The sequence below is a fragment of the Rhodamnia argentea genome, chromosome 3 (assembly GCF_020921035.1).
Source record: "Rhodamnia argentea isolate NSW1041297 chromosome 3, ASM2092103v1, whole genome shotgun sequence".
Taxonomy (NCBI): Eukaryota; Viridiplantae; Streptophyta; class Magnoliopsida; order Myrtales; family Myrtaceae; genus Rhodamnia; species Rhodamnia argentea.
Window position 1 is genome coordinate 9,623,284 of NC_063152.1, and position 19,175 is coordinate 9,642,458.

At 40.1% G+C, this 19,175-nt stretch overlaps 1 protein-coding gene and 1 pseudogene across 2 annotated transcripts; one reads left to right on the forward strand and one right to left on the reverse strand.

Annotated features, from left to right (window-relative positions):
• Positions 1-12,434: 12,434 nt before the first annotated feature.
• On the forward strand, positions 12,435-17,123 carry LOC115750391 (internal alternative NAD(P)H-ubiquinone oxidoreductase A2, mitochondrial-like). 2 transcript variants are annotated; one of them, XM_048276473.1, is made up of 9 exons: positions 12,435-12,611; positions 13,940-14,594; positions 15,090-15,303; positions 15,481-15,641; positions 15,727-15,792; positions 15,874-16,037; positions 16,175-16,289; positions 16,511-16,690; positions 16,816-17,123. In XM_048276473.1, exons 2-9 carry the CDS (start codon positions 14,010-14,012, stop codon positions 16,969-16,971), a joined length of 1,641 nt encoding a protein of 546 aa, XP_048132430.1. In that variant the 5' UTR covers positions 12,435-12,611; positions 13,940-14,009; the 3' UTR covers positions 16,972-17,123. The 2 variants fall into 2 exon arrangements, with proteins under 2 accessions (XP_048132430.1, XP_030543568.1); XM_030687708.2 differs by lacking the exon at positions 12,435-12,611 and adding an exon at positions 12,676-12,965.
• A 224-nt stretch (positions 17,124-17,347) lies between these two features.
• Positions 17,348-18,721, reverse strand: LOC125314083 (annotated as a pseudogene).
• Positions 18,722-19,175: the final 454 nt, after the last annotated feature.

The window sequence follows — 19,175 nt, forward strand, 5'->3', positions numbered from 1 at the left end:
TCTTTTATATCTGCAATCCACAGATTACTGTCTCCGCCATTGCATGGACGAATAGGACTCTTAGGGTTGCATGTAGGTGTTGATGAACTAGTATGTTTTGTGATAAATAAGCGTTTATTAAGTAGGTACCAAGCGGTACCGCCTCTCTACAAAATGCCTTAAGCTGGAAGCCACCCATATACATAATTGTGAATTGTGATTCGGCTAGCAGCGTTATCAAAAGGGAAAGTGCGGGGAAAATGATTGATGCCTAACGAATCGAAACATGTCTGAATGAAATCGGACATGTTGATGCTCGTGTCGCGATGATTATCCCGCTCTCGGACCTGAATTCGATTCCCATCATGAATTCCACAGTTAAGAAGAAGTTACTTTCTTAAAAATGAGTGTACTTTCAAAGTCATTCAAATTGTATGTGGAAGTTAAGAAGTACTCAGTACACAGTTACGCTTATACGGAAATTAATCAAATAATCTGTCGTATCTAAAAATGACATCAAAAAGGTTTTCTATACATCTACGTATGGTATCAAAGAAGACGATCATGTAGATCTGATTATCGAGTTGACCAATCGATTCGCAGTTGATGCATACTTTAATGATCCTTTTACCTATTTATCACTGAAACGAATTCGCTACAAAATTGATAATTTGCTGGAGGAATTTTCTCCGTCCGTTGCTTGTTTGCTCTCTTGCACTCAAGAAAGACAGCTGAGTCTTAGCCTCCCGCGGGCAAAATCATGCAACCTCGCCATGCTCCGATCCGACGGTCGTCGGCGTTGTTGGAAATTTCAGATCGAACGGATGACAAAGCACAAGATTCAACGGTGGTCCGCGTAACAGACGTCATTATGGGGTTAAGACTCCGTCCAAGACAAAGATGGCCCCTGTACAATTGGAGGCAGAGTAGCAAACCGGTCAAATATGTCGACGTTTCTTCCGAAATTCTCGCATGCGACTCGAAGCTGAATGGTACGAGGAAGGTGTCACGTTTGACATGACTTGAAACAACTCTCCTTTGCACCGACATTTTCGGGCACGTGCCTGTGCGCGATTGAGTTGATTAGGCTTAAGAACATATTAAACCTCCTGGGATTAGAAACGAATCCACCTACTGTTGATTCCATACGGCATCGATGTTCCAGCTCAATCCCTCATAAGGTTGGGGGTGCCTTCCACGGCACGGATCGGCGCGTCTAGTTTGAATGCACATGACATGTGTTCGATTTTTACGATATCAAATTAAAGAAGACTCGAGATTGTTAATCCGCTTAGACGAATGCCCGCATCTTTTGTCAAGAAAATTGTTCAAAATGTTCCAAACCTATTATACGGCGGTCGACTCAGTGTTAAACTTTTTTATTGTGCCAATTTAAGCCTAAACCTTTTATCTATTTGCCAATCTAAGTTTTAAACCTTTCAATTGTGTTAATTTAATTCTAAATTTTTCAATAAATTTTCATTTTAGTAAAAACTCTTTTGACAAATTTTCAATATATTTTTTTTCGATCAATTATCCAAATAATAGGCTTAAGACTAAATTTATAAAATTTTAAAAGATTGAGGACTAAATTAGCACAATTGAAAGATTTAAGACTTAGATTGACAAATCGTTGAAAAATTTAGGATTAAATTGGCACAATTCCCTCTTTTTTTAATAAATCTCAACCGTTGATATTTTAATTGACTATTGGAGATTGTTGGAGTAGAAAGTATCTTCTGTCCCATGCCAGACCGAATATCTTGGATTCCAACCCAGCCGCAGCCGTCAACATGTTTCCACCACTTTGACCTCGTGATTTGGGAAAATTAAGGAGGGGGTGAAAACCCAAAATTACCCTCCCGTTGACTTGTCTACCGAGGTCAAAAGTCGAGGAATTGATGGTCTTTTCGCACTCCGAGAGCCGCCCTTCAGGATGTTCAGCGCGCAGAATGCGGAACGTTGCAAATGGGCACTTTCCTTCCTCGCACCACTTTCTTCTAAGTAACAGTTCATTAAGTCAATATTTCATTTAATTTCAAGAACCTTCTACTTTTGTTAATTACATGATATTTACATATAAGCTTACCGAATATAATTTCTTCACCTCTGACCTAATTCTATTAGGTTTAAAGGAGAAAGACTTTATATCTCCTTTTGTTCTTGTTTCTCGAACAATATCAGGAAAGGTTAGCAAACTTAGTCGCATGTCATACTTTCTTCAAGAATATAAGCGAACAAAAATGGCCTCAAGCAAAAGATGATATTTTTTTTCTACCCGTGTCTTGGTCTTGAAACCGACCTCCTAGAGCACGTGTTATTGGGTTGCTACCCTCTTACGACCATGAATAATATCACTGGAAACCGACCTCTTGGAGGCATGTCTCATCGGGTGCCAGCCTTGTGGAACTCTCTCGGCCCGTTGTGAGGTAAGTTTTCAAGTTTAGACTCGTTATCACGATTCTTGAGATGAAAGTCGTATAGAAATTTTAACTCGGTGCTGAACAAGATGATTTTAAGACTCATACAAACCTTTGTCACGATCACCGACTAAAGCCGACTTGGGATCTACCTTCCCCAGCTACCACCCTTAAGTTCCCTTTGAATGTTTTTCTTCCCCAGAGAGAGGGAATATATGGAGAACTTACATGGATTTCCCTCCCCAATTCCGGGAAATTCCTTTCCCTGCTTCTATTTAAGCCTTTAAAGGTTTTGCTTAGGACCTACGTTACTTGAAGAAAGGGAGGCTTTTTTTTTTTCCTCCTCTCTCTCTCTCCTCCGAGTTGCAACAACTTCCCTTGCGTCGCAAGTCAGCTCCTTTGATTTCCTCTATTATATTAACCCTTTCTCCATTATTTTAAACGTTTTTCTAATTTCTTGTACGTAATTTCTCTCTCCAAACCCCCCTCTCTCTCTCTCTCTCTCTCTCTCTCTCTTGCTTTTTCGGTTCTTTGCACTAGCCTAGCAAGAACAGCACACATGTATATATACCACGGCAATCTCTGAGATGTTTCTTAGCTTCTGCATGGATCATCTAATGGATTTAGCCACATCCAATAGTTTTGGAGTACGTAAGTTGCTTTCCACGGCGCCTTTCGTCCAATCTTACTGGGTGGAAATTGCATGTGGCCTTAAGTCATGACCTGACATTGTAAAAGTCACTGTCAGAGCTGTTGCCGCTGCTGCCACCTTCACAACTGTGATCTCCACCACCACCACCCCCAGCGCTGTTACACTTCTTCCTTTCCTTCTTACCATAAATTTTATCCAGGTCTTTAACATGCTCTCACATGATGCTCTTTCGTTGCTTTTAGGGTTGCTGTCTACAAGTAGTGCTACTGCATTAACTGTTCAGATAGGAAGCTGCATGTGGATAGTTTCTCTTAGGGAGCATTGGCATGCCAGCGTTGAAGCTGGGAAGATGTTGTCAAGACGTATATCTATTGGATAAAAGGATGGGCTAAGCTGCTAGGTTATGATGCTTGAAAGCAGAGGAAGTTCTCCATGCTTTTCATATTGTTTATTTTGGCTTTGACGTCATTTTTAACTGGCAGAGGACGATCCACAACTCGATAAAATGCTGAAGGAAAGAGTTAGATTGGGAGATCCCATGGCACACTTAGTAAAGGTAGCTCATCGAGTTACTAAGGTTGGCGGTGACAATATACGATTCAATCAGTCAATTTGAAGGGGGCACATAGGTTTTGATGAACTGGTACGTTTGTATTCATATCATGTAATCATGCCTATTTAGCCAATTGGGCAAAATCTCATGTTGCTGTTTTTTTTTTTTTTTTTTTTTTTAATGACAGAGAAGCGGTCATCAAGAATGTACCAAGCCACCGTGCACCAAATTTTGCGCGGGAGACTCTAAACTTTCCGTCGCTTTGGACAGAGGAAATGTTGGAATATATATAAATATTAAACCATGCATTTTTGTAAAAGCTTAAGCTTTTAGAACAGTTGGTAGTGATCCCATAAAATTTTTGTTGGAAATTCCAAGATTCACCATGCCTTCTGCCACCACTGGCCAAACGTTCTTCTCCACCTCCTTCACGACCCGCAGTGTTATTTTCATGACTTCTGGTGTCGCAGTCTAGTGGCTGCAAATGCATTAAACGAATCGTTTTACAAAGGGCGCGTTCGTTTTGCCGGAAATTAGAGATTTCGAAAATATTTTTTTGAAAAATAATCGCTTATATTGCTTACAAAAAAAATAAATTAAACATTTTTTCCATCGTCTACAAAAATAGTTAGGCATAGATTGTTATCAATAACAAAAATATTTTCCGTTGACTAATTTTTTCAATTGATATAAGCAATTGTTTTTCAAAAATATTTTTCAAATCGCTTATTTCTCGTGAAACGAACGCACCTCAAGAGTCACTATTTTAAGTATAAACTAAAAGTGAAATGCTTTTCTTTAATTAAATGGAGCTACTTTGATGTTACATGTACAAAGTTGTCGGAGACAGTCTTAGTAAATAGATTAATACTTTCAGAGCAAATTAAAATTGATTGTCGCGTATTAATATTATGCATTTACGGAATAATATTTGGAAAGCCTATAGTATCTAAAGGTGACATCGAAAATATTTTCGATGCACCGATGTATCGCATTGAAAAAGACAACTGTATAGATTTTTTTTTTGGTCTGGCAACTGTATAGATTTGATTACTGTGTTAAATAAATATTTGCAATTAGAAGGCTAATAATTGGATGAATTTGCTGTAGGCGATCGAAGTGGTAGAGCAAAGGGACAGGAAATTCGTTTGTCCGTTGTTTGTTTGCGCTTGCCTTCAAAAAAAAGGGAAAAAAAAAAGAAAAGAAAAGAAAAAGGAGTGAGTATCACGGAAAATCATAAACCGATGCATTTGCGATAAATTTACCCAAAAATGATTTTTTGACTATAAAAAAACTCAAATTGGCACATTTGTGATAAATTTACCAAAAACTAGGTTTTTGTTCACAAAAAATCTTAAATTGGTATGCCCTGTGGCAACTTTACCCCAAACTAAGTCATTCGTTCGTTTTCGTTAAATTTTACAATCAAATTGCTGAGTTAGATGACACATGATAGCTAACAAACGTACTAGTTTGAGGTTTTTTCACTCCATTTATCATAAGCGTACCAGTTTGGGACTTTTCGTGGTATTAACCCAATTTTACGGATACTAACAGATAGTAAATTTGTCACATGTGTACCGATTTGAGATTTTTTGTGATTGAAAATTTAGTTTGGGATAAACTTATCACGGATCTACCGGTTTGAGAATTATATATATGTGAAGTTGTAAACAGTTGTGATCATTATCAATAACATCCGATTTGGTGTCCAATTTTTTTTTTTTTTTTTGGTGTCCATTCAAAGATACCAAATCAATACAACTTCTAGGAATAGGTACATTATCCCCAACTATTACCACTCTTCACATTTAAAATAACTTCCTTTCAAAATTGCCAGTAACCTCTTCTTCGAAATGAAAAGTCACCTCTTTTTATTCAAGAGTCACATCTTTATGGTAACAAACTATATCGACATACACAAGGATAAATTTTGCAGCGTTATTTTCATGACTTCGGTGTCGTAGGCCCTGTGATCGCAAGATGCGTTAAACAAATCATTTTATTGAGGGTACGTTCGTTTTGCCGAAAATTAGCGATTTCGAAAATATATTTTTGGAAAAATAATCGCTCATATTGCTTACAAAAAAAAATGAATTTAACATTTTTTTTTCTATCGCATGCAAAAATTGTTAGGTGTATATTGTTATCCATGATGAAAATATTTTTCGTTGACTAATTTTTTTTATTGATATAAACAATTATTTTTCAAAAATATCTTTCACATCGCTTAGTTTTCGTAAAACGAACTCACCCTAAGAGTCATTATTTTAAGTATAAACAAAAAGTGAAATGCTTTTCTTTAATAAAATGAAACTACTTTGGTGTAACATATACAATTTAGTCGGAGCCAGTCTTGCAAATAGATAAGTACTTTCCGAGCAAATAAAAATTGTTTGTCGCGTGTTAAATTGTTAATGTTGTGCATTTATGGACAAATAATCAGACAGCCCGGAGTATCTGAAGGTGACATCGAAATGATTTTCAATGCACAGATGTATCATATCGAAAAAGACAACTGTGTAGAATTGATTACGTGTTAAATAAATATTAGCAATCAGAAAGCTAATAATGGGGTGGTTTTTTTCTTGCAATTCGAGATAGCATCTATTTAACTTTTTATCACTCAACTAAAATTCTACAATCGAACTGAAAAAATTACCAAAAACGTCCAAAATCTATTGCAATTGTGTCAATTCAATCATAAACTATTTTTTATCTTAATTAAGTATAAATTTTTTTATATTTATGTCAATTTAGCCCTTTCGAGCAACTTTAGTCAATCGGGATGGATATCTGCTAACGTTGATGTGGACATTGGCACCGACGTGATCGATTTTTAATAATTTTTTTTTAATTTTTTTTCTTTTTTTTCCCTTCCCTTCTTGTTCCTCCAGCTAGTTGTCAATTTGGCAACCGGCCAGAAGATAGAGTCGGCTAGGACGAGGTTGGCCTCACCACCATCGTTGGGATGGTGAGGTCCGGCTCCACCCTACAACGGCAAGGCCTAGCCTCGCCCTTAACATTGTGAGGCAACCTCGCCCTCATCAGCTCTAGCTTCTGACCAATCGCTAGCTCAGCAATCTACTAGAGGAAGAAGAAGGGAAGGGAAAAAAATAAAGAGAAAGAAATAAAATTTAAAAAATATTCAAATGTTATTAAAAATTGATCATACCAACGCCGACATTCAAGTTGTTGTCCCACATCGATTGACAACGAGTCTTATATATTTTTTATATTCATGTGGTCTTCCTCCACTTATTAGCTTAAGCTTTTGGATTAGACTTTCTAACATGATATTATAGCCGGTGTTATCACTTTCGCTTATCCCTTTCGCGAATGTGTATCCACCTCCCATTAATTAAATTTCATGTGCCTCTCGTAATCCGAAGTTGTTGTCCATTACTTGATAACGGGTCCTATATCCTCTGTTTAGGATTGAATTAGCGTAATAGCTAGATTAGTGAGTGCCATTTGGGCCCGTGGGCCCGGAACCGGCCCGGAACCGGCCCGTTGACCGGCCCGTTGACCGGGCCCACGGTTCCGGAAACGCGGGAACCGGCCCGGAACCGGCGGTTCCGGGCCGGTTCCGAACAAAAAAAAAAAAAAAATGGTGGGCCCGGGGCGGAGAGCCGTTGGGCTCTCGCCCCGGCCCCCCCCCCCCGCGGCCGCCCGCTTTGGGCCGTTGCTTTTTTTTTTTTTTTAAAAAAAAAATAATAAAAAAAAAATGATTCTTGCCTATAAATACATATGCTTCCCCTTTCATTTTTGTCACAAATTCTCCGAACAATCTCTCGAATTCTCTCCGAAATCCTCTCAAATCGTTCAAATTCTCCCAATTCTCTCAATCCCGATCAATTCTCTCAAAAAATGGCAAGTGGAAGCAGAAATGCTGACAAGGGCAAGATGGCTATGGGAGATTCCGACTATCCCTTTCATGAATACGATCCTCGTGAGTATGCAAGTTGGGAAGACGACGACGATAATATCAACTATGTCCCGATTCCGAACGTCGAGCACATCCCAACACAAGAAAGTCTTCATCCTCCCACCGGTGTCGAAGAAACGTCAACGGCAAATGAGCCGGAACGGAAGGGCCGAGATAATACATCGGACTTGTGGCTACACTTCGACAAGGTACGTGATGAAGTCGAAGGTAAGTATAATGTAAAATGTAAATATTGTTCGCAAACTTATAAATTCACGAAAGGAGACGGTTACGGAACATTCCGTCGGCATTTGACGAAAAAACATCCAACGCAAGCGGGGATCGACAATACGCAACAACAAATTTCCGGGTACGCCACTTCTAAGCCTCATCCTTTATTTCGTTTCACTGAAGCACTTTATAAACAAACATTAGGTGAATATGTTGCCCTTGATCATGCTCCGTTTAATACTGGTGAAAATTTTAATATGAAATATTTGATAAATACTGCGTTGGTTCGCAAGCGCCAACTATTCCAAAAAATACTCTTAAACGGGAAGTTTTTCATCTTTATAAAAAGGAAAAAAATCTTTAGCAAAATTTTTTGCGGAATTCAATGGACGTGTGCATATAGGTAGCGATATTTGGAGTGATCCTTGGCAAATTCATTCTTATATGGGTGTCACGTGTCATTGGATAGATGACAATTGGATGATTCAAAAAAGACTTATTGCATTCCGAGTTTTTGATGAAAGCCATTCGGCTCATAATATTTATAGAATAATTAGGCAAGTTTTAGAAGAATATAATTTAATAAATAAAGTATTTTCAATTGGTTTTGATAATGCCGCCGCAAATACCGCTTCTATTCCCGAATTAGAAAATATTTGCAAACCCACTTTTGGCGGACAATTTTTTCACATTAGATGTGCTTGTCATGTTTTAAATTTATGTGTACAAAATGGTTTACGAACTCTTGACACTTCTCTCGCCCCAATAAAAAGTGCAATTAAATTTTTATGGAGTCGTCCCCAATGTATGAAATCATGGGGAAAATTTTGTAAACAAAATGGGAGAAGGCCAAGAAGATTTCCAAAAGATATTCCGACTCGTTGGAATTCTACGTACGAGTTGCTTCGGCAAACTTTTGAATATAAAGATTTATTATGTATGTTTATTTCACAAAATATTCCCGAAATTACTTTACTTCCTCAACATTGGGACGTTTGCAAGAAAATTTTAGATATTTTGAAAATTTTTAATGATGCTACTAAGACTTTATCTGGTATTTATTATCCTACAACGCATTTATTTTTAATAGAGTGTGTTAATATTAGTAGTGTTTTTAGTGAATATGAAAAAGATACCGAATTAGGTCAAACTATTTTAGTAATGCGAGAAAAATGGTTGCATTATTATTTGCAAATTCCTCTTGTCTATTTAGTTGGTATTGTTTTTGATCCACGTATTAAATTAGACGGTTTACAAGATTATTTGAATGTGTATTATCATGATTGTTTACATTTGGATGATTCAATAGATATTTTAAATATATTAGGACATGTTAAAGAATCTATAGTAGCATTATATGGAGAATTTTGTAGTAGATATGGTTTAAGTGATTCTGGATCTTTACAATCTACGCCTCACGTAGCAAAGGTGGTAGTTCACTTAGTAGAGGGTATAATATGCTTAAGAGTAGGCAAAAAAAACAAAAAGGGGCAACAGGTAATATTTCTGAATTAGAAAAATATTTAACCACTCAATTTGAGTTTCGTGATGCGAACATAGTACTGATTTCGAAATCCTGAAGTGGTGGAAGAGTCACCAAATCGAGTATCCAGTTCTCGCCCTCATCGCTCGTCAAATATTAGCAACCCCTTCTTCAACGGTTGCGGTTGAACAAGCATTTAGTTCTGGAGGATTAATTTTGGACTCTCGCCGTTCAAGATTAAGCCCGGACTCTGTGGAAGCTCAAGCTTGTGTCGGCGATTGGACGAGGGCGAAATATCGACACCAAGAGTTAGATCGTGAACACGAATTTTTTAGCGATGATGTTGGAGATACCACCGCCACGGGTACCACAACGGGTAGCGACGATTGACGATGAGGTAAGTTGGGGTTCTCAAAGGTAAAAAGAACTACATGGGCTTTGATTCTTCTATCCCCAAGAAGATATGTAGGTCGCTTAATGATAATTCATTAAGTTCAAGCCCATTCCTTCTTTTTTTTTTTTCCCATATTTTATTACAATGTACAATTTAATTGTATTTTATAATTTATAATTTATTATATTTATTTTATTATTTATTATTTTAAAAATTATTATTAAAAATGAATCGGAATGAACCGGAACCGCCGGTTCCGAAGCTGAACCGGAACCGGCCCGGGAACCGCCGGAACCGCCGGTTCCGGTTCGAACCGGAACCGCCATTTTCACGGCCGGTTCGGTTCCACCTTTTCGTGGAACCGGAACCGCCGGTTCTCGAACCGGAACCGGCGGTTCCACCGAACCAGCCGCGTCCGAGCTAGATACATGATTTTTTTTTATTATAAATTCTCCCAATGGAACTAGTAGAGCAAAGGAACAGGAATTTCATTTGTCCGTTGCTTGTTTGCTCTTTCCCGAGAAAAAAGAACAAGAGAGAGACAGCCGAGCAAGCTCGCCGAGCTCCAATCTGACGGTCGATGCCGATAGATTTCAGATCCAACGGCCGACAAAACACGAGATTCAACGGTCCGCGTAACATTAGACGTCATCCCAAGACCGAGATGGCCCGCCCCGGTATAACTGGAGACAGCGTAGCAAACGGGTCAAAAATGCGGGCCGCATTTGCCAAATTCTCGCACGTGACTTGAAGCCGAGTGGCACGAGGGAAAAACGTGTCTCGTTTGACATGACGTGAAATAACCCATCTCTTCTGCTCCCACATCTTCAGGCACGTGCCCGAACGTAATTGAGTTCAATTTGACCTACGAAATTTTTACAAGACCATATAGCTTTGTAATAATAATACCCTAGTATTGATCCCATACGGCATCGGTGTTCCAGCTCAACCTCTTAAGTAGGGGTGTTAAAAAAACCCGCGCTAACCATATTGGCTCGATCCGACTTGAGCTAGCCCCGTCCGAAAATTTACCCTAATTTTCCGGTCTTTCGGGCCAACTTGGTACTGTTAGAATCGGGCCGGATCGAGTTGGCCTGGTTTTGGCTTGTTTTTTTTTCACCAACGTTTTCTTTTTAATTTATATTATTTTTATTTTTTATATTCTTTCATTCGACGGATATATCAAATGATTTTGATTCAAAAAAAAAAAAAACCGATCCGACCCAGCTCGAAGAGAGTTTGGGTTGGGTCGTGCTTGGCACTGTTCGGTTTCAGGCCGGGCCCGACTCGGCCCATTGACACCCCTACTCCTAAGGTCGGGATCGACTTCGATCGCACAAGTCGACGCGTCTAGTTTGAGTGCACCCGACACATGTTCAATATCTGTGACATTAAATTCTAGGACGTCCACGGGTTTAGGTGAACGCTCACGTCTTTATCCGTAAAACAATGTGATTTTGGTGAAGATTGGGGATTTACATTTTAAGATGGATCCTTATTCTCAAGAACGGGGTTTTGCTCATTCGAGCTCGATCCTGCTCAAGTCTGATTACGGCTCGATAAGCTAGAGCAATTGGACATAGCTTTTCTTCTTCCCATCCCGTTTTCATTCTTAAATATGACAAAAAAAATTCTAGCAATCGACATTCCGACGAACAGGTCGAGTATCGCTCTTTTCGATAAGACACGAGATGCTTTCGTAGAGGCATCGATTCTTCACGGAAACGATGTTTTCCTTGGTGCATTTTAATAAATCTCAACCGTGGATCCTTTATTAAATTCTCTATTGACGATATTTAAGGCTTTTTTTTTTTTTTTTTTTTTGGAGACCTTGACGATGTTTAAGTTAACTATTGGAGATTTGTCCGAGTAAAACGTATCTTCCGTCCCATTGCCAAAGTCCATATATCTTGGATTCCGACCCAGCCGCAGCCGTCAACGTGTTTCCACCACTTTGACCTCGTGATTTGGGAAAATTAAGGAGGGGGAAAACCCAAACTTACCCTCCCGTTCACCCGTCCACCGAGGTCAAAAGTCAAGGACTTGATGGTCTTTTCGCATTCCAAGCGCCGCCCTCAGGATATTTCGCGTACAGATTGCGGAACGTTGCAAATAGGCACTTTCCTTCCTCGCATGGCTTCCTTCTAAGTAACAGTTCATTAAGTCTATATTTCATTTAATTTCAAGAGCCTTCTACTTTTGATAAATTACATGACATTTACACCTACGCTTACCGTATCCAATTTGTTCTCCTTTGACCATATTGTTTCTCGAACGACATCAGAAAAGTCTAGTCAATTTAGTCACATGTCATACTTTCCTCGAGAATGTAAGTGAACAAAAATGGCTTGAAGTAAAAGATAATTTTTTTTCTACTCCTATCTGGTCTTGGAACCGATCTCCTAGAGCACGTGTTATCGGGTTGTTGCCCTCTTCCGACCACGAATAATATTACTCGAAACCAACCTTTTGGAGGCATGTCTCGTCAGGCGCTAGCCCGTAGAATTCTCTCGCCCGTTGTGAGGTAAATTGGCAAGTTTGGACTCGTTATAGCCCTTCTGGAGATAAAAAGTCACGTAGAGATTTTAACTCTTTGAACAAGATGATTTTAAGACTACTAGAAGCTTTGTCACGTTACTTGAAGAAAGAGAGGCTTGTTTTCCTCGTTCCTCTCTCTCTCCCCCAAGTTACAGCTACTTCCCTTGCGTCGCAAGTCGGCTCCTTTGATTTCCTCTGTCATTTCAACCCTTTCTTCATTATTTTAAACGTTTTTCTAATTTCTTGTGCGTAATTTCTCTCTCCAAACCCCCCCCTCTCTCTCTCTTGCTTCCTGGGTTCTTTGAACTAGCCTAGGAAGGACAGCACACATGTATATATACCATGGCACATTGTGTGAAGCTCCTGAGATATTGGAGGCTCTCTTCTCTGCCTCTCAAGCTAAAAGCTCAAGAGGTCTTCTTCACCGAACCAGGTACAGAGAATGCTCTTTCTTGGTTGAACTTAAGACCTCCATTGCTGTTGCCTGCGCATGTTTGTTTCTGATTCTTGTTCTGAGTGCTCTGCCGCCTCTGGCATCTTCTTTGGCATGGGAAGTTCCTGAGTAATGTGGGTTAGATGAATAAGGAAGTGACTGGCAAGATCGGTGCGATTTGAGCTGCTCTTGTTTCTTTTATTGCCAAACCGTGGAGACCCAACTGAGGTTTTGAGATGGTTCTAACCATCCATTGCACTGGAAAGGTCGGATTTTTAAGAAGCAGTACGAGGGAAAGCTCTCTGTTTTTTCTTCTCCCGATTAGTGTTAGTGATCGTTGTAGTGGTGTTCGAGGTGATCCCTGGGAAATGCTTGTTTGCTTGCAGCTTTGGTGGCGTTGATGCATATTTTTACAAGCTCCTTTCGTCTAGTAGAAATGCTTGAACACGATGAAAATGTCCGAGTTTGTTTATCTGCCATCTGGGGATTTTCAAAGGACAAGTTACTAAACTACAACCGTGGACTTTTCTTTGTCGACGTCTTCTGGGATTGCTCAACATTCGCATTGACATTTGTTAGGGCACCGGTCTTAATCGTTTGTTGATTTTTCTTGAAGCAGAGCTCACTTGGTTTACTTCACCTCTTTGTACTTTGTGCATTACTCATCAACATGTCATTACAGATGCACTCTAGCTAACCTTGAGGAATCGATGAACTTTCTAGGTGAAAGAAACTCTGTTCTTTTCTTTCGTTCTGCTTTCTTTGGGTGAACACCCTATTACAGAGCAGGTGAAATGAAGAAGGGAGGAAACTATTTGTCCCTGTCTATATGCTTTGCTTGTTCTTCTCGATCATCGCATTCCAACAAAATTCCATGCATGTATACTCATACTCGCGAGATTTGCATCTGGTGGATGTTAGGAAGCTGGTCAAATGAGAGTTGTTGGAATTATCAATTTGGCTGTTGCACAAAAGAACAAGCCTTTGATTGAATCAGTCAGTTACAAATGATGGTTTTCCTCCGAGAAATATGGGCTTCTTTTTTGTCTTCTATTTGCTCATAGAAAATCACAAGAAGTTTTCTCATTGTATGTCCCATCAATGGATGACCCAAGCTAAGTTGGTTCTGGTTTTTGTCCAAGAAATCATCGAAGAAATCGGTGTCACATAACAATTAATTATCTACATTTTGCTTGGACCGTACTCCAATTGTTCTACATGTCGTCTCTACCTCCTCCTGATATCATGGAGTGATCAGATTGTCTTTCTCTATATATTTCTGCTTTTCTTATAGCTTTAAGCCCAAGCCTCTCTTTTTTTTTCCTCAGGTGCAATCTCATCAATAGGCCTAAGGATCCGGGTTATTGACTTGCATTTGAAGGATTAGTGTTGTACTCAATGGCATTTGCAAGAATTGTTAGGGGCAACCTGAGAAGAGCAGGAGGTGCTATTGGGAGCTTTAGAGATGGAAATGAAGTAGTTTTTAGAGGAACATCTGCGGATTCATTTTCCTTTTCCTCTTTCGAAAGTGTCCCCACGAGAAGCGATTTTTCCAACCACTTACTGGTGAGTAAGATTAATTATTCTTGTAACTGGAGCAGAGGAATTAAGACAACCCCACATGATCAATTTCCTGTCGCCGAGAGGGCATTGGCGGAGTCCGATTCTGAATATGAGAGGGACAGATATCCGGGTCTTGAACCAACTAAGCCTGGAGAAAAGCCGAGGGTGGTTGTTCTTGGTACCGGTTGGGCAGCTTGCAGGTTTATGAAGGGGCTTGATATGAACATGTATGATATTGTGTGCGTTTCACCCCGAAATCACATGGTTTTCACTCCCCTTCTTCCGTCCACTTGTGTCGGAACCTTGGAGTTCCGTTCGGTTGCTGAGCCCGTTAGTCAGATACAGCCTGCTCTTGCGGCTACCCCCAATTCTTATTTCTATTTGGCTTCCTGCACCGGGGTTGACACTGACAAGCATGAAGTAAGTTGAAAATCTGGCTATTGGTGTCCATTTCGTTGCTTATATACTCTTTCCTCCAAGGATGTGGTCAGTTTCATTTTTCTTTGCGTGTATTGATTGATTATTCTGGGTGTGCAGCTGGAATTGTCCTCCATGATTTCTTCAAGTAGCTATGAACAAAATCAGTAATTTACGACATACTGTGTAACAAACATCGACATGCATTGTCCACACCTTTGAATTTGTGGCGAGGTCTATAAAAATCCCTTGTGTGGTTATTTGTCAAATCAAATATACTAACAAAAAAATTGACATGCATCGTCCTCACCGTTGGACACATCGAAAGTGTTTTAGGCACATACTACATAGTAAAGATAAGGTAAATTTCATTTTTTCAGCATGATGGAATCGACGGTGCACCAGTAAGAAATGTCAAATAACACTAGTTGTTGCAAGTGCGCTATGTTTTTCCTCTCTGATTTGCTCTTTTGCTAACTCTCGTTACTTATCAACCAGGTGTACTGTGAAACTTTTGGCGATGGCGGACTGCCTCATGAGCCTTACCAGTTTAAAGTTGCATATGACAAGCTGGTCATTGCAGCTGGAGCCGAGCCCTTGACTTTCGGTGTAAAGGGCGTCAAGGAACACGCCTACTTCCTTCGCGAGGTGAATCATGCCCAAGAAATCAGGAGGAAGCTTTTGTTGAACCTCATGCTCTCTGAAAATCCAGGTATTTCAATTCTCCAACCTTACGAATTGCACTTACAGAGCAACAACACTCCAAAGTCCCAGGAATAGGAGGAGATGCTCATTGTTTTCACGTCCAGTTTCTCAATGATTAATGATCAGCAAGATTTTATAGCTTCAATGGAGATTGGGGGAGTGATTCCTTCTCTGTATCTTACAGGTATATCAGAAGAAGAAAGGAAGCGCCTTTTACACTGTGTTGTTATTGGTGGTGGACCAACTGGGGTGGAGTTCAGCGGTGAATTAAGCGATTTTATCATGAAAGATGTCCGTGAACGTTTTCCTCATGTTAAGGATTACATTCAAGTCACCCTTATCGAGGTAATCAAACCCACTTAGATGCAGATGCTAGCATCAGTTTGGCAAAATTCAAATAGCATTATTTGACGAGCACACCCTTTAACAGGCAAATGAAATCCTGTCGTCGTTCGATGTTAGCTTGCGGCAGTATGCGATGAATCATCTAACAAGGGTAAGTTGATTTTTTTTCTCAAATTACTGTCATCTTTTCTACCAGTTCATTTTGGTGCTGATTTAATGCTTCCGATGCTAGTCCGGGGTTTGTCTTAAAAGAGGCGTGGTGAAAGAGGTGCATGCGAAGAAAATTGTACTGAGTGATGGCACGGATGTTCCATACGGCTTCCTAGTCTGGTCCACCGGTGTTGGACCCTCAGAGTTTATCAAGTCACTTAGTCTTCCCAAATCCCCTGGTGGAAGGTGAGGAAATAAGATTTCTTCTTTCCTTCTGTCATCTAAATCTGCAATAGCAATCTCATGATAAGAACTTTGTGACAATCTCATTTTAGCATTCCACCACCTTCCAATTGAATGATTTGTCCCCTCAACTGTTTCAGGATCGGGGTTGACGAATGGTTGCGGGTACCTTCAGTGGAAGATGTGTTTGCGCTGGGGGATTGTGCGGGTTTTCTCGAACAGACAGGGAGGCCGGTGCTTCCCGCTTTAGCTCAGGTTCAGTCACCCTGTCTAATTCCTTTGAAGATGTCTCATAGTAGCTCTTGGTTTGATCTACAATGTTCAAGTTTATTTCCTTGCTCTACTTTGTACAAAAACGTGGCATTAATCCTTCCATTTGAACTTGGAAGTGGTCATTCACTATTGCTTTCTCACTGCCATGAGGCTCAGATTTCTTCTTTCCTTGGAAACAATATGGATGGTAATTTCTGATACAGGTCGCGGAAAGGGAAGGGAAATTCTTGGAGGAGCTGTTTCGTAGGATAGGGAAGCAAAATGGAGGGAAAGCATTTTGCTTGAAAGACATACCTCTAGGAGACCCATTTGTGTACAGACATTTGGGAAGCATGGCTTCTGTAGGGCGTAACAAGGCGCTCGTCGATTTGCGCCAGTCTAAGGTACATACTGCGCTACCGTGCCATACTAACGGTTTTCTTTCCTAATACCTAGATTTTGATGTGCATGTATTTTTATGATTCGCCGAGCTAATCATTCTCACTTATGTAAACATCCTTTTATGCAGGACGCGAAGGGAATATCGCACGCGGGATTTGTGAGCTGGCTGGTTTGGCGTTCAGCTTATCTCACAAGGGTAGTCAGCTGGAGGAACAGGTTCTACGTCATGGTGAACTGGACGACGACTATGGTATTTGGAAGAGACAACTCGAGGATAGGTTGAAGATGGTAGAGATATTCCATACCTTAGCTGCTTGACACTAGTCTTGAAGTTTTGTCAATTCTGTGGTACTTTGTGCTCTTTTTGGGTGGAAAGGTTCATTTATTTGTCACACAAGTATTTAGCGTGGCTAGTAAAATAACGATGGTTTTGCATCAATTCATTCTTTCTTTCTTTTTCCTTTTTGTCTCGTAACTTCAGTTTGGTTAGTTGGAGTGCGCCATTTAACGGGACCGGTCCGATCCTCAGTTCCATGGAACTCGGTAGTGGCTAGGCCTAGGGTAGAGTAACAGGATCACTGGTTCACACGCTTCGCTGCTTGTATCCAATTCTCACTCGACGGAGCTCGAAAGCAAATCTGATCAGATAACAAGGGGAGCTAGATCCTAGGTATTAAGCTCAGATGAAATGAATCTAGTAATTGCACTCCTTTTAGATAGCTGTCTTTCCCAGACATTGCTAGGTCCTTGCGGGAAGCAAATGAAGAACGGGAAGGCAAAGATTGGAACTCTCTTGTTTCAAAAAATCATTGAGAACAAAGTACGGACCTGGTCCTCAAGCCAAAGAAGGACCTGCATAACAGCGTCAAACACGTATGAATTTCTTAATGGGGATCAGTCCATACGATCCTGCCATTTGACGGAGAAACTGAATGATGAACCATCCATCGAGAATAGTCCGCGAAACTGTCAATGCTCTCCGAATACCACTGCCGGATCATTTCCACTTTTGGCGCTACTGTATCGATTAGGTCCTCGAGGCTGACATGAGTTTGGTCCAGCATGGTGTGGAGGTATCTCCACTTGTGCTCCTGAAGAATACTCAATTTCAAGTCATTCCATACTCGATCAAGGAAAATGAATAAAAAGAAGGGAATCAGAAACAGTTTTATTTTCACTAGTTCTGCTCTTCGGCATACGAAGCAAGGGATCTTTCATTCACATTTTTTTCCAATAAGAACTTTTCATAAAACTCATCCGCAACTGCGGTTCCCCATGGTGTTACGGGCCAATAGAGAAATGCCAGGCTGGCACGCCTCATCGTTTCCTCTAACAAGTGCCATGCTACTTATGAGCTAAAGGTGTGTTTGCGGCCCTAAATACCTTTAGTCCAAGCGAAAATGGTGTTTAGCAAATTTTTTGAAGAATTTGCGAAGGTGCAATTACATCTCTATAGCTCTTCAAAGAACTTTAGCTCTAGCATTTTCGGATCTTATTCTTCAAAGGGGGAACTCGATGATAAAGCATCATCAAGAACCATCATTTTCACAAGATCAGGTCTGCTGAAGCTGTCGTTGCTCTCTGAGTAGCACTGGATCATTTCCTCTTTGGAAGCCACCATAGGTTCTCAGCACCAATACTGTGTGGCAGAATTAGATCCTGCATAGCGGGAAGGTGTATCCACTTGTGCTCCTGAAGCATCTGCAACTGTGGCTTCCCATGGTGATATGGGCTGACAGAAACAATGCGAGTGTTTGAGGGACTCTAAAGATGCTACACCTGATTTCGCCTGCTGATTCATTCATCCATTTTGGCGATGTCTTCCTAACTTTCGACATTGGAGCCAATAAGTACCACCTCATGAGCTCTATCCCATGTTGCTGGTGGGTGCTTGTCAAACTCCTCGACAATTGTGGATGGCGAGTTAAATTGTAGAATCGATATGAATTTGTTGCTGGAATTTCAATAGCTAGATAGAGAATTGAAATGACATCAAGAGTTTTAGTTTTATCAAGTAAAAATGTTGGAGACATTTGAAAAGGTCGAGGAAACTGTAGCGCCAAGTCCCCGAGAGCTTCATGAGTCTGTCGGATGGCTAGTTAAATCATCTAATCTTGTAAAATTATGAAAAATAATATTTATATGCTTTTACCCAAATTTGGCCAAACATTGACTAGGTGTAACTTTTTCTGTTTAACGCTTCATTGACTCAATTACACTTCCAAAAAATCCTTACCTAATTATTCAAAAATGTGATACGGTTTTAAAAAATAATAATATCGATCCATTTTACCTAAAATTGGCAAAACTTCCACTAGGCATAACTTTTCCGTTTAACATCGTGTTGACTCGATTTTTACATCTACGAAAAGCAAGTGTCCAAATTACGAATTTCTAGGAACTAAACTAAACGGACATCATCATATTTTCTTTAATAAAAATCCGATTGCCATTATTGAGCTGATGGTGCGTTTGGGACTCTAATGA